At 43.8% G+C, this 16,094-nt stretch overlaps 1 protein-coding gene across 1 annotated transcript; it reads right to left on the bottom strand.

Moving 5' to 3' along the window:
• Positions 1–92: 92 nt before the first annotated feature.
• IL13RA2 (interleukin 13 receptor subunit alpha 2) lies at positions 93–12,511 on the bottom strand (the record flags this gene model as incomplete). Its single annotated transcript, XM_084294270.1, has 9 exons — positions 12,442–12,511; positions 8,727–8,878; positions 6,456–6,609; positions 5,794–5,914; positions 3,605–3,789; positions 2,321–2,478; positions 1,349–1,493; positions 995–1,097; positions 93–135 (listed from the first exon to the last, which is right to left on the bottom strand). Exons 1-9 carry the CDS (start codon positions 12,470–12,472, stop codon positions 93–95), a joined length of 1,092 nt encoding a protein of 363 aa, XP_084150396.1. The 5' UTR covers positions 12,473–12,511.
• Positions 12,512–16,094: the final 3,583 nt, after the last annotated feature.

The following is a 16,094-nucleotide window of genomic DNA, read 5'->3' on the forward strand; positions in this document are numbered from 1 at the left end:
GGCTTTAGAAAGCTCTGGGCTTCTCAGCCATCCTTGGGATGATGTTTTGAGAGCAATCCATCAAACACAGGCGGTACAGCAGTCGTGAGCAGTTAGCATCCTACTGACATGTGCGTTGCTTTTTCCAGCGGGGTTCTGCAATGGACACAGACAGTTACTACCAGCACCAAGACAATGGGGGACGCACAGTGGCATCCCTTTCACACATCACAGTGTCAATGCAGGAAGCATTTGCTTTCCACTGATTTCTTGCTAGCATCTACACTTTGTTCAAAGTTCACAAACATTAATATTTGAAAGGTGTCTCAGGCTCCATGCATTCAAGTATAAAATTTGGGTTAGTTCATCTCTCAGAACAATGTGGAGATTTTTCTACAGCCAGTTGTCCCTCACTGGTAACAACTTAAAGAGCATATTAGGAAAGCTTTCTATTTGCTTACCCCATATTTTCATAAGGAAAAGATAATATTATCAGTACCAGGAGATCAATTCTCTCTAAATGATCCTTCTGGCAGGAAGAAAATGTCATCAGTACTAATAATTTAGGACCATCTACTGCGTCTGCTTTCCCTGGGTGCAGCCAGTGACATTCAGATGAATGCAAACTGCACAAAGAGAATGAGGCCCCAGCCCAGAAAAACAACACTCCTTAAACACAAGCAGAACAAATCTCTGCTGTCTGAATGGTTTGGAGCAAGATAGTGGCATTACTTATGCTCTGAGTAACTTTGCTGCATTTAATAGGAGCAGACTGGTTTTGTATGACCAGGTTTTGGGTCCCTGCTGATTTTATGGGTTGTTGTGAGGCATTTTGTGTCAGAAATGTCCCACTTACAGGGTTGCTTCCTGAAAATAAACTGTTGTTTAGTGTCCAATCTTAGCTCATCTGTTGATGTTTTTGTCTCTTAGTATTTAATAACTTGTCTAATTTACAGCCATAGTCTGATACACCATGTAAAAGCACATTGAACGAACAGGCTGATGTAATGCTTACCTTTTCTTGCACTGACCAATCAACATAAATATTATGAGGCTACTTGACAAACTCAGAATGACTGGAATGAGGATAAATAGCTGCTTGTCCTCTTCTCTGGACACTGCAAAGATAAATGATAACAAATAAGAAATTGTTACATTCCAGAACAGGTCATATTACCTCTTGAAAGCTTGGGCTCAGATTCAAGCTCAGCATGTCCAGGTAAATTGCTACCCTGCATATATTAATTTATTTGTTACAGACAAAAAATAAATTAAAATAAAATATAAAATAAAATAAAATAAAATAAAATAAAATAAAATAAAATAAAATAAAATAAATTTTTTTTAAAAGTTACTTTTGGTTCCCTACCAGAGAAACACTCCTGTGTCCATTCACTCCAGAAGCCCTGGTCGGCACAGAAATTGTTTGTTCTCCCCCTGACACGGACACATGAAATACGGCTTTGATTTACTCTGGCAATGGTAAAAGCAGTCTCCATTTGGGTTGACACAGACTGAGAAAGAAAATAGAGAACAAATGGCAAGGAGTTATGTGCAGCCACCAGTAGCTGTCTGGCACGACCTGATGTTTCTGAACATGCTCCCCAGGCTTTGCAAATCCCTGGATTACTTTTTAACAGTTTTGAGTGGTTTCATAATAGTGGACCAGCTAGTGCCAGAAATATGATTATGCAGATAAACCTTCTGAAAACAGATATGTTTGGAGGGGGGAAGGGGGGGGAGGGCAATCATGTATGTCACCATTCATATCTGTTAATTTATGGAATCTTTCATGAAATTAACTACGAACACTCATATGTAGGATATGACAATTGAAGAAAGAAAATGTCCTTCTGACATGCCCTATGATTAAGTAATTCTTGCCATTTTTTGCTATCAAAACTGCAACTGAATAACATAGGAGGAAAAAGCACTACGTATGAAAGATCCATTTTGTCCCAGGCCATTTCTCTGGAGAGATTAGATTTATAGTTTCATTGGACCAAGTTGTGCTGCCAGGTTCAGAAAGACAAACCAAAACACTCTTTAAATTTCTGTTAAGACTTCCTGAGGTAACAGGCAGGAGGCCTGAGAAAGCTATTGCTCAGAAACTCACTATGAGTCTGTTACTGCTAAGGCAATCACTGCGGCTGGAGGGTCAGGGTGCTAAGCACCAACACACGCAGAGCAGCAGCCGGCCAGCGGCTCTGCAGTCCACGAGCAGGGCAGCAAACATCCCGTCCCCAGTTTGGTGGCTTTCCTGGCACGTATCCCCACCACTGGCAGTGCCCCCACCTCCCCTCCCTGGGGCAGGGTGCTGTCAGGGATGTGTGGTCCCTACCGCCCAGGCAGCCTTGGCCTTGCCGTGCTCTTCTGCCAGCTGGACCTCGTACTCCAGGCACTGGGGTGGTGTTTCGCCACCCGGTGGGCTCCACACCACCCGGAGCTCCTCGGACGCAGATGTGGAAACCACCAGCTGCTTGGGGGGTGAGGGCTTTGCTGAGGGGGGAAAAGAAAAGAGAAGGTCAAGAGGTGCCATCAAACACATCCTGGTGGGAGTGGCTTCAGTTAATCAACCACCAGTCCCTGTCCCTTTTCCCCACTGATGGGATTTTTGAGCACCCATTGCTGTCAGACATGATGCTACAGGAGCAAGGACTTCACCTAGAGGCTGGGTTGTTTATTTTAGCTTGAGACATGGCCAGGGCTTATGCCTCAGTCTGAGATGCGATGCAGGTGTTTCAAAATGCCAGCTTCTAAGCAATGTTCTTGGCACACTTTTCTCAGAGAGCAAACAGGCAATTTGGGCCCCTGTACTGAGGCACCTCTGTACTGTTGTCCTGACACTCTTTGCATCCCAGGAAAGGCTTGGAATATGTCATATGGCCAAAGCCACACAAGAAGCACATGGAAGCCCTAACTGAATCCAGAAATCCTGCTTATTAGCCCAGTGGATTAACTGGAGGGCTAGATGTTTATTCCTTGACATTTACATGTGGGCAAATAGCACCAGCCTAAGAAGTGCTCTAGCAAAAAGCGAGTCTTTCTAACAGGTTATGCTTCACGCTGCACTTTGTTTTCTTTCCCCATCTGTGACAGGTTTCAAATCCACCTTTGCTTTTTGTTCACGTGTCTCTGGCAGACCCTACTGCACTTTACACTTCTCCCCTGCCCTTAGCTTGCTTTCAACAGCAATGCCCAAAAACCTCTCCCGAGTTTACAGAAGCAGAGCAGCAGCTTCAATTCCAGTCAGAGGAAATAAAGCCACATTTGCAGTTCTGCTGCTTGGACCAAAAAAAAATAAAAAAAAAAAAAAGCAAAGCTGCTTTGCTGTCTGCCCAGCAGACCATTGATGTCCTGAGTCATCCGGATGCTGAGCACAGCACTCCACAGCACCCACTGAAACTGCAGGGTGGACACTGAGCAGTGCCACTTCCTGCATTCCTGCAGACACTTGTGGAGACAGGTCCTGCTGTGGAGACCAGTCTTTGCCACAGCTCCTTCTCTGGGGGAAACCCATCCATTTGCAAGAGCACACTTTAGTTTGAGCCCCTCTCATGCAAGGTGTGAGCCTTCAGTGGCCATGCAGGTCTCCAGAGCCCTGCTGCTTTCCTCCCAGCCTTACCTAGGTTGTGAAGGCGCAGGGTGGCATACAACGGCCTCAGCAGGGTAGCTGCTGCTGACCCATTGACACAAATACTCAGATCCTTATATTCTGCCTGGCTCAGGTTCTGCAGCATGCAGCCAATGTTTATACCATGGTCCTGGATGTAGTCATCACACTGCTCTGCATGGTCCAGGCCCTCATACCTAGCAGAAAAAAAAAAAAAATCAAAACAATGGCAGTTAATATTTATTTTTTTTTCTTCTTAAAGAACAATTGGATAGGAGCAAATGAACCTAAACCATGATCATCTCCTGTGCCCTACGCACCCTCTACCTGCCACAGGTAACTCAAAATACTGTGCTGTGCATCCTCTCACCTGGACTTCTGCTATGGGACAAGTGTTGGGGGAAGGAAAAAATAATATGCATACCTTTCTCCCAGGTTTGTTTTTATCGGCTGTGGCAACCTCTCTGCAAGCCCTCTGCTGGAGCACAAGAGACCTCGTGAGGGGCCACTGCACGAGTGGAGCAGGGGCAGGCTCTGGCCCCAGCTCATGAAGACACCCATCTTCAAGCAGCCACTGGCTCTGGAGTTACAGAAAGGTCTGCTCCCAAGCCAAAATGCAGACATTTGTGGCAGATAACATGTGCCATAAATGTGAGCGTGCTAGCGATAACAAGCTGTTATGGTTGAATGTGGGTAGGTCCTCTGCATACACGCAATTGTGTAATGGAAACCCAGAAGGTGGGATCAAAGAAAGGGTTTGCTGGTTATTAGTGATTGTGAAACAGTAACCCTGTCCTCACAAACTGCCTCCTGTCTCTGTGGATTACTTTCCAAAGCTGGCCCCATCCTGGAAATACTGCCTAGGGCTTTCTATCATCTTTTTAATGCTCCTGCTGGGTTATTTCCATTTTGGTAGGGCTGAATCTGCCCTCTATATCCTGCGCCTAATAAAAGTCTCGCTGCAAAGCACATCATCATGTGGGAAAAACCTCATGTGGTAGTGCTATAGAAAAGAACTCACAGGGATCAAAGGCTACCAGGGCTGTGTTCCCACCCATTCTTGTTATACAATGGGACCCAGATCCAAATGCTTGTTTTTGTTAGAGGCAGTTAAATAATGGTGGTTTTTTTGGTTTTTGTGGGTTTGGAGTTTGTTTGTCTTTAGCAACAAATCATACATATCCATGATGGATTTTTTTGTTGTTGTTTTGTTTTGTTTTTTCAAGTAGACCTTTGTAGTTTGTAAAATTATTTTAAATTGTTTCGAAGAACATTTCCAAGAGCCACACAGAAACTATTTTTATAAAGCAGCTATGCTTTTCTTTACAAGTAGCCCAAAGGCATGAAACCAAATGATTTCCTAACTAGTCATCTTTACCATAGTATCACAGGAAATGAAGCACAAGTGAAGCATTTAGATTATCTAAAAACATTTAAGTCCAGCTTAGTTTTTATTGCAGAAGAGTCATTAGGCAGTAGTATGAAAGAAGTAACTGAGAAACATTGATCATTACTACTTCTAGACAGCTCTTTTGCTTGGATGAGATTTGCTTGTATGAAAATATATTTGAGAAGTAAAAGTGTTAGTGCCAAGAGTGCCTGCTCTTTGTATAGGGTTCACTGAGCCTTGTAACTGCCTGCCTAATCCTATGCTATAGAGATATATGCATTATGAGCAAGAGAAATGCATGGCCCAAATGGTATGCATTGAGTATGGTATACTGAGTGAAGGAAAAGCACAAGGCCTCATGATGGCCAACATGCGGAAAGCACTTATGCAGCAGTATAAAAAAGAAAGGAGGAAGAAAGCAAAAAGAACTGCTCATTTAAGATCAGCAGTAGATTTTAAGGAAGGCTGCCCAGAGCTGTGGAGCCAGACTGCTGCCCTGCACACAGTGACAGCTCCCAGTATGGGGCTGAGGAAGATGTGTGTGTCCCATCTTGCCTTGAGCAAAAATTCCCAGAAGCCTGCTCTCTGCCTCTCCATGCTGGACACAGCTCCTGGAGAGCGGATGGGAAGAAGCAGGATTTGGGGATTTCCCTGACAGAAGGCACATGTTGCTTGGAGTGTTATTCTAGGTGGGTAACGTAACGGCTTTGCCAAACATAAAAGCGTATTTTCCATTTTAGTACACTGAGTGATTCAAAGTGGAGTTCACTTGATTGCTTCCTGGCTGTTTTTCTATCTTGCTGATACATACCAGTAATATAAACCATAATGTACTCCGCGAGGTGCGAGGAGACCTGGTTGCCAAGTGCACTTGAGGTATTCCCAGTCATGATAGATGCAATGAAAATTCTGAACCTCTGATTCCAGCTTTCCTGTCAAATGAGAAGAAAATCACCACCATTTAGCAAAACACCAGTCAGAAATACAATTTTACAACTTTGAACAATTGTGTGCTGCAGTCAAAAGACAAAGAAGGCCAGTCACAATCATCAGATAGTTTTGCTGCCAAGTGCTCTGTTTCACATAAAACTCAGTTTGCTGTGGTTAGAGCAGAAATATGTGTAACTGACCCTATCATTCAGCAGTGGAGCTGTTGCAGGGAAACCCAGCAGAAACAGGGTAAGGACAGAGTCTTGCAGCAAAGAGAAAGAGGCAGGAGATGCTGGTTCTGATTCTACCTCTTCCCATAGCCTGTTAACACCTGATGGCAGGGGACTCATTGCGGTACCTTGAGAAATGAGCCCCAAGTATCCAGTAAGCACAACCACAGCCACGGACAGCAGTGAGATGTCTTATACCTCAGCAAGCCCTGCAATGGCTTAGCCATCCAGCAACCCTCAGGCCAACAGTGCTTCATGCAACAGGCTCATGCAAAGTGTGAAGCTGCATCAGGTACAGAAGGCTGCTCCTAACCTTGCAATGGGACCTGAAAGGTAGCATAAATCCATTCACTCTGCACCTCCACATCATTGGTACACCGTCCTTCAAGCAGGGTTTGTACCTTCACTTCAGCAGTCCTGCTGAGGTCAAATCCAACTCTGAATTTTAGTTTCCTAGTAAAAATAACCTGGTTGAAAGACAGACTTTATAAGCACCTCTTTTGTCACTGAGCTGCAGAATTACCTACCATTGCTAACTCTCTACCTGATAGTAGGCTCACGCGTTAGTTTTAATGTTTCATTTCGTTTTAACCCTGCTTTTCCTACCTAGTGCTTTTTGGGCACTCTTGTACAACCAACTCTGTTGTGGCTTCTGCTGCCCATCCTCACTGTCTTTGAGTCCCTCCACCCCAATGACAAAGAAGATCAGACATTTAGGCATTCCCACCAGCCAGGAGCACCCAGGAAGGTCTGACAAGGACACTGACATAAATCCAGATGAAAATCATATTTTTGGGAAGTGAGGTAATCAGAAACAGAAGCAAGCTGTATCATGAGGAATTTGTTCTTGTGAGTGATGGTTTACATAGGAAAGTGCAACCACAGCCAGCAGGGCTGGTCCAGTATCCTGTTGTGGTGCAGGAGCCAGGTGATGCTGCACTCCCAGGGTTAGCCCTTTGTGAGACAGCTTTATGAGCATTCCCTCTAAAGGTTTTTCTTTTTGCCTCAGGATTACTCACCCTTCCCCTAAACGGGAAAAAGTATGTTGGCAAGAGCTGCAGCAAGAGGGAGAAGGAGTCATATTGACCTAAACAGTAACGGCCTGTAAAGTGAATATGCTTGCTGCAACAGGAATTTGGTGCAGTGGTAGAGCCCCCAGTTGGACTTTTGTCAGCAGTCACAGAGCTTAAGAGCCCTGTTGAGCCACGTGTTTCTATCAGACATTGCTGACTCTTGCTTTCTCTGATGTTCCCATAGATTTTATTTTTTTTTAAACCAACTTTTCTGTATGACCTTATCTGGCACCCAGATTTTGGCACGGTGTCAGAGGTGACATATTTCTCTCTTTTGGATCTGCTTTGTAAACACTTTTATTACTTGTGATTTAGGGAATTCTTACACGGTCTTTTTAACTGCTTTTTTTAATTATTTTTATTGCACTTTTTAAATGTCAGTTAAATACATCTTGGAAAAATCAGCACAGCTGCTTGCTGCTGCATGGCTCAAAGCATGACTTGCGCATAAAGAGCAACTTCCCATGCCCTGGCAACTGCAATATCCTACTGAAACAGGGAGGGAGGCTCCGTGCTCTTCCCCTCATTCAAGCTCCAAGGGATGGCTGGGCTCAAAGCCTTTGGTTGGTGGCTGAACACAGCCTGGCAGCCTTGGCTTTGATGCCTTGGGTGGATGAAGCAGACAAACAGCTCACATAGGACCTGCAGAAACTATTCACAGAAAAAGGCCAGGGTCCACAATACAGCTAACCTGGTATGCCTGCTTCTTCTCTCTCTCTAGTCTCTTGACCCGATGAGCTTTCTAGCACTCCTGCATTATGGTTGTGCAAAATCTTCCCTTTCAGGAAAATGAAAGGAATTTTTTGGTACTCCTCAGTATCGTGCACCAACCAAGCAGCCTGCCACTGGGTTTCCCCTTGCCCTGCTCCATTTCCCTCTTCTAAAGAATCCCACAAATATTTCAACAATCCTTCCTGTACTGTGTCTGTCTGCTGTTGCCCTGCTACACATCAATGAGATAAGACTGACAGTTTTATCATTTTTTTATCATTTTTATCAGAGTTGAGCTGCAGTTAAACATATCTAAAAAACAGAAGTAAATGTCAATTAAAAGCACTCTTCTGAATGAAAGCAATGTTAAAGCATTAGGATAATTAATGAAACGTAATTCGGTAATTATTTACCATGCTGCAACCCTAAGGATATGTTGATATTGCCTGAGTTCCAGTTCAAATACCTGTAAAGACTCTCTAAAAAGTATAGTGCCTTTTACAATGAGAAATGGTACTGGATATCACTTTATTAGTTTTGTCAGTAAGGGCCACACCCTTTGATACAAATAGCCACTTTTCTAACTCTCACTACTGCTGTTGTGAAGTTTCAAAACACATTCCTGTCTGGAAGAGGTTTCAAAGCACTGGCCCTATGGAACAGAGTCTGCCTTTTCCATGGGAAGTTGGAACTGCTGTTTTGCCACTGTCCTGCTGCTCCCTTAAAGGCAAACACAAACCTGCACAAGAAATAAAGGCAGAACAGTAGCAATATAAGAGGAGTAAACTGCGTTCTCTTACCTTCCATTCTCTGTCACCAGTGTTACGGTATTCAAATTTGTATTTTACTGTGCACTCATTGAAGGTTTGTACGTTGGGTGGAGGTTTCCACTCTATATCGAGAGAACCTAAAAGCCCAGGATCAGTGATCTGAAGGTCTTGTGGGGGAGCAACTAAATTGAAAACAAAGCACAGGGTAAAACAGGTTGTTGATGTAAAGAAAAAAGAGAAAGTCATTAAATTTGGTGAAATGAAAAATGCAGCTGCTGGGTGCGGAGGGAAGCTGGGTGGAAGTTTAATAGCCTTCGCTGAACAAACACGCACAACCTCACCTCCTGCCTACGCAAAAACAAACAGTTCTTGCTGACACTCAAAAAAAACAGTCAAGAACCACTGAAGAGGGACAAAAATGCCACAATATCTTTGACACTCCCTTTCAAACTGTTATAAACAGAATTGCTGTCCTGGGGTGAACTTTCAAGCCCTCTAGTTGCTCACTTATAACTTTTGGTATTCACCAAGAGCTGTGAGGACAAGTATGAGGACAATCCTTGCTGGCATTGCATTCAGCATGTATACCAACATAGGATGACAGATCACATCATGCTGTCAGAGAAATGTATATTCCTTAAGTGTAACAGAGACAAATCACCCATCTTGCTTTAAATACTCTTTTCAAGCTTATTGAAGATTAATGAAAGAAACAAGATAAAACCATACAGAAGCACAAAAACAAAGAGGTAGAATCATTCTTATTTTGGACATCTGTCAGGTATAAACAAAAAATAAAAAATAAAAGTGCTTTTACAGTCAATATAGCTTTTATTACAATATTGTAAGTTGGTACCATGTGTTCATAAATCAGTATATTTTGGATGAATTTCAGAGTAAGTCATGCTTCCTAAAAGCTGAGCTCTGTATTGAGAATGCTGTTCACATGACAAAGCTGTTCAGATCATTCTATTTTATTAGTTCAAACAAAGTCAATTTTTGTAACAGGTCATTTTTCTCCATGTATGCTGTCTAGCAGTGATATTATCCATTTGGGTTTCTACATATTCATTGCATGATGCATGCTTATCTTGGTGACTTGTAGTCCATCTCCCGGCAGTGGCAGTCTTGCATTGCTGCCACGTCTCTGAGTGTGGTGTCCAGGGCACTGGCTTCTCTGCCCCCTTTTTTGCCTCCCTTTTTTGTCTTAGGATTTAAATTTATTTTATTTTATTTTATTTTATTTTATTTTATTTTATTTTATTTTATTTTATTTTATTTTATTTTATTTTATTTTATATAAATCCATTACGAAGGAAAACCCTGAGAATACCTTTATGTGGAACACATTGATATAAATCAGACTTTAATGTGCTCTTTAGAAAGTCTACAGAGAACATTACTGAAAGATGTATTTCTCCTGAGGAAGCCCTCCTAAATGAAACACTTCACAGGCAGCAGTCTTCAGGTTCCACATTTCCCAGCATGTAAAGCTCCCTGGGAGACTGGTTGTTATGTTAGATGTCAAAGTAGGATATCATGGCAATGTATTTAGGGAGGTGCTGGGGCAAGGAACAATAGATTATAACAATTTGGAGGAGAAATAAATGAGCTTTTATGTATTTTTCTGTGTAAGAAGTAAAACACTTTGCCTCCCACCAGCTATGAGTCCCGTGAATGCAGCCTGGGTTCAGAGGGTGGCTGTGGGCTTGATCCAGCTCCAGAGGCAATGGGGCATGGCCCTGCATGTGCAGCCCCTTCTAACCAGGGCTCATTCCCATGTCCCCTCAGAAGGCCAGGGGGAGGTATCACTACGCTATGGCAGGCACAGATTTACCAACATGGGCAGAGGAGGGGAGAGTAGGGGCATAGGCAGCTCTACTGGTGCAGAGTGCCCAAGCTGGGCTCTGGGTGAGTATCAGAGCTGGGACAGAGGGCAAGGTGAGGGCATTTTCTGGTTCTTTGCAAACCTGCCAAAACTCCAAGAAAGGGAGAAGCGGCACCAGCAATTAACAGAGAACAGAGCTTAAAGAGGCACAGCTGCTAAAAAATGAATGAATGCATGTCCAGAAAGGCCATTTATGGTCACAGGAATGAGGGAAACAGAGGAACAGGGATGTTCATCACACACCGGCCAGCCCACGCTGAGAGCTGCCAGAGCTGCTGCGAGGGAGGACTCCCACAGCCCCAGCACACCATGTGTGAGCAGACAGCTGGCCAAGCTCTGCAGGCAGGGCTAAAAGCAGGACTGGGAGCCTTCTCTTGCAGGAATGAAGGTTGAGCCTTGCCTGTATACAAACAAGCAAAAAGCTACTAGCTTTTGTTTGTGAGTCTCATATGAGACTTGCAAGAGAGCAGTAGGTTAGGCCAAAGTGGAATTTCTGTTTCTCTGGAAACAATAACACTCTGAAATTTGTTTCCATCCTGATTTTTTTTCCATAAGCAACATTTTTTTCTAACAATAGCAACTGTAAACAGTAATTATTGCAAAATAAATTTCAAACAAAATTAAAGTTCAGTGGGAATGGAAAATCTTTGTTTTAGAATGTCACTTGCATTCTGGAATTCAATTGTTTTATAGATGTCAATGCTGCCTCTTGCAGTTTCTCAGTTTTACGTTCTTACAGGACATACAAATCTCACTCACATCATTCATGCAGAAGACAGGACTAAAAGCACTCTTTTTTGTCATCCAGCCTTGAAGGAAAGCTGCTCCTGAGTGTTTCTTGAAAGAACTACCTCCTTCTCTGTGCGACTTGCGCTGCAGTGACTCATCTCCCAGTGTGCTGGATGACAGCTGCAGCCCCCAGGCCATCCCACCCCCAGTTCTGTGCACTTTTGCTCCAGCATCACTGCTTTGATGACCAACCGCCAGCACATTCTTACCGAAGGTGTGCGAGACAGCTGCCTCCTGCCGCCACCATGCACTATGCGAATGGTGAAAGGGGCAGGAGGGTTTTGTAATTTTTCCACCTGCTTTACAAGTGGGAAAATGGCAGCCTACGAGCTACCCCCTGCGCTTTTATATCTGCATTTCTTGGTTTGGTCAGCTCCGGAGTAGGGGTGCAGGTGACTAACATTTTGAGAAGCATGTTTTAAGGGCAACACTTGCTCGCCTGGAGTGGCAGCATCGTGTTTGCTGGCAGCTTCCTGTGCATGCTGGCTGGCAGAATGGGGAGCCTCTCGATGCCCTCCCAGCCATGTTTTCACCTCTCCAGTGCACACTGGCTGTGGAGGGCAGGGCCAGTCCTGCTAAATGGCCCTCTAAAGAGGGAGAGCATCTGGAAGTGAAGTCCCAGCTTGCACTGCACCCACCAGTGACCGTAACGCAGCAGAGCAGTACAAGAGAGTTTCAGGTGCCACTGCCATGGTCAACAGCTTTCAGAGCAATATTTCTTACAAGAATAAATTATTATTCTCAGATTATGAATTACTTCTCTGTTTCTTACACCATGCACAGTCTGTACAGCTGCAATCACACTCAGGAGCATTTATGTACCTAGGTGGTGTTTATAAAAGCCAGCCCTATATATCAAACGATATATTCACTTCACAAGAAAGGCAGTTTCTGCTCCCTTTGAAGTTTCCACTAAACACACAATACATTTACGCAATTGGTTGCATATTTATAAATCTGCCCCTTGTTACAACAAAACAAGCCATGGCTGAAGATCTACCTCTGCAAAGAGCCCGCGCTAATGCAACGCACGTGTGAGCAGGAGCCCAGCGTGGGTGCTGCAGTTACCTGCCGTCTGCTGGGAGGAGGAGGAGGCCATGCAGCCCCACACCAGTGCCAGGGTGAAAAGGTAAATCCTCCGGAGAGCCATCAGAAGGACTTCAAATGTTCGGGGTGGCAGGTATGCAGTGTTGGAAAAGCTGTCCTTCGACGCACAGATAGGAAGGCTGAAAAAATGAAGCAGAGTTGAAAGGCTTTAACACGGTGGTGGGGCTCTGGAATTCCCTCTGCAGGGTGTGCACAAGCAACAATTGTCTTTTCACTCGTTTACCAAGACAGATTAATCATTTCCCAAAGGAGTTGTGGTTCTGTGTTTTTTTTTTTGTTGTTGTTGTTGTTTTTTTCATTTTTAAATTTTGGGGACAGCAACACATGGATGACTTTAGCTTCATTCAAAATAGTTTCTGGCTAGCTAAGCACATTCTCCAAATGAAAGTCAGTCTGCAATCATCAAGCTGTCTGCAGCACATCTTCTACGGAAAGAGTGAGGCAGCCAGTCAGCCATCCCTCCTTCTGGAGGTAGTGCCTCCAAACAGTGATATTTTTATTAGAAAACTACAAATCAGAATGCTTGAGACTTTCTTTATCCAATAAACAAATGCAATTTACTGAACTGTCACCAGCAGAGCTTTCCTGTTTCAGGATTTGGTCAGTAAAAAGAAAAAAAAATCAGAGAGAGGGTTTCCTTTCTAATTCATCCTTCAACAACAACAAAAAAGCGATGTTAGCAATCTCTGTGAAAAGTCTTCTTTGTTAAAACAAATTTTGAAGTGAACAGATTTATCTTCAAAGCAGGTCTGCTGGAGGAAAGATGGGGCATGAGAGGGAGTATGGAGCAGTTGTTTTTTTTTGGGGGGGGTGTCCTCCTTCCTTCAGACTTCATGCTGGAGAGGGCAGGAACCACTGCCCATGAACACACCAGCTCAGCCAGCCTCCCTATGGCAGAAAGCACATGCATTACAGGTTACATATATATATGTATATACATATACATATATATATATAAAATTAAGTATATTATATAACTTATATTTCTTTACCTTTTACATATAGATTAGCTATAGATAGAGATGTATGTCTGTATAGTGTTTAAGTTCTGCTTGTGTAAAATTACAATGGCACCTATGGGAACACACAATGCATCCCTGAGCTTATTTCAGATTACAGACCTGGTATTTTGTTGCTCCACATCCTTGGATATAAAGGTTGGCTCCTGGGTGGTACTCAGGCATGCCTACTCTTCAAACACCCAGCTGCTGTGTGACAATACAAAACTGGCAGAGTTTGGGAAATCAGAGGGCTGAACCAACAAAGACCCCATCCCACTGAACAAGGAGAAGGGCATCAGTTTGCTCGGGGGGGGGGGGGGGGGGGGATGAGGGAGGGAGTATGAATTAACCAGAAATCCTAACTGGCAACACATGGCTGTGATGAAAAACATGCTATTTCAGAAGCTAATTTTCAATTAAAACCAACCTCAGATCCTCCCAAGTGCTCCACATGAGTGTAAAAAATACTGGTAATTTTTTGGTTTTACTGTAGAATGAGAAGGGAAAATTCCAGTCTGAATAAATGAGTAGAATTAGTTTGTAACATGTTAAACAGGACATAAAGCTTGTGTCACTAAAACCTATCAGATGGGATGTGTGTATAAGTCTTTCTTTCAGAAAGATCTCATAATTCAGTACAAAGAATCTGTGATAAAAGAGTGGGCTTAAAGAGCTGTGAAAGCAGCGGATATAACTCACATCTGATGAATAACAGCACCCAAGGATTGAGCATGAATCTTAATGGAAGAAGATTGTCTCCATTTCCAATTATGGTTAGTTTTAACATATTTACATAGGTTCACAAGGCAAATAAAAATAAGCAAAGGTTTACACAGAAAGATTTAAAACCAGTGAAGAGCTCTTACCTGGACCTCTGCTAAGTACAATAAAGCCCCTCTGCCTCTGGAGGGCTGAGCTCCTCCACAGCCTTGTGGCTGCTCTGCTAAAAACTTTGTATTTCTTACAACTTCAGAGGTTTTTAAAGACCTCTGTCTGTTCTCTTCAGGGATCAGATATCACACTGCAATGTTACGGCACTTGCCACACAGTCAGAAGCTTTATTAAGCTAGCAGCTTAGCCACTAGGGAGGACAATGTCAGGATTTATGATCTGTTGGTGTGAATTGTTGCCATAACTGTGCTCGGTAGGTCAAAGGTATGTTTCAAATATTTTAATAATTCATTAAAATGAAAAACAAATAGTGTAACCGGCACAGGCTGCTTGCCAGAGGCTGCCTGAACCCCTGCGGTGCTGAGGCCCAGCTGTCCCCAAAACCTGAGAGCACCATCCCCATGCAGCACCTTGGCCTATGCACCCCAGCTCTGGTCCCACAGGGACAGTCCTGGACTGGGCTATCCCACGGCCTCTCCTGCAGCTCTCTGGCTCTGCTCACCCACAGCACAGACAGCTGTTCCTGCCTCTCAGGGATCTACGGGAAATATATAAAATCATCCATCCGCTCCATCCTTTTCTGCATTGTAGGTATATCGGCACAGCTGGTCACCATAAACTTCATAGAGCATTTCATGGCCCTGTTTACTTTATCCCTCCTTCCCAGCATCATCCAGTGAGCTATCCCACCTCCCAGCCCCTCCTGCACCTTGCTTGAGCCCTGACTTAGGTTCAGCCCACAGCATCCTTTGCAAGGACTTCAGCCACACCTGGTTTGACCCCACTTAAAGCTCTACTACCCAACACAAATTGCTGTCCTTTATGCAAAATAAACAAATAAATAAATAAATAAATAAAAATAGTTTGTCTCCCTACTGCCTTATGTGAGGTGAGGGAAATTGATTGCAGCAATTCCCCTGCAGGTGGGACAGTAAATGGTGTTTTGGAAAGTGGAGCTGCAGTGCGCGTGCCCTGACAAGTAATGGGCTGTGGCTGAGGCTGCACGCATCTTCCCACTGCCAAATTTAGAAATATTGAGAAATGGTGATGACATACTAAGGAACATGAGCAACAGTTTCAGGAACAGAAGGAGCACTTCTTGTCAGGAAGAAAACAGCTCTAAAAGCACCTGTACAGGACATGTTGTATTGGTGTTTGAACTAATGCCCAAAAGAATGTGTTATTGCTCCCCAGTTGGAGTCAATGAGAATGTTCAAAGCAGCAAAGGTAGGATCGAGCCCTTTTCTACCTGCCAGTTATCTTCATGATTCCACTGGGAACACACACACACAGACATACACAGTTGGACAAGGTATATCAACCAGCAATGCTAAGGAAAAAAGTGATCCCATGTATCTTGTTATAACAACTACCTCCCAGAAGAGACACCAACTGTGTGTGCACAGCTTTGAAGGCAGAGATGCAAGAGCAAGAAAGAGGACCACTGGGTTCTGTTGGGCTCTGGCAAAAGGGGAACTCTGAAGTGGCGACCAGGAAGCGAGTGACCCACTGCTGTCCTGACCTGGGGTGGCACATAGCTGGAAAACAGCCCAGAAGACCTTGAGAACTTTGCTCATGATTGATCACCATGTGAATGACTGCTCTTCTTCTTTCTGAAGCAACAAGCAGCAGAAATGGGTAGTACAGACCCTGCTGCCTAGAGCATCCCTTGATTTTTTATTTTTTTTTTCAAGGGGGAAAGGAGGTTATGGGTCTGTTCTC

The sequence above is a fragment of the Netta rufina genome, assembly GCF_964035555.1.
Source record: "Netta rufina genome assembly, chromosome: 12".
NCBI classification, from domain to species: domain Eukaryota; kingdom Metazoa; phylum Chordata; class Aves; order Anseriformes; family Anatidae; genus Netta; species Netta rufina.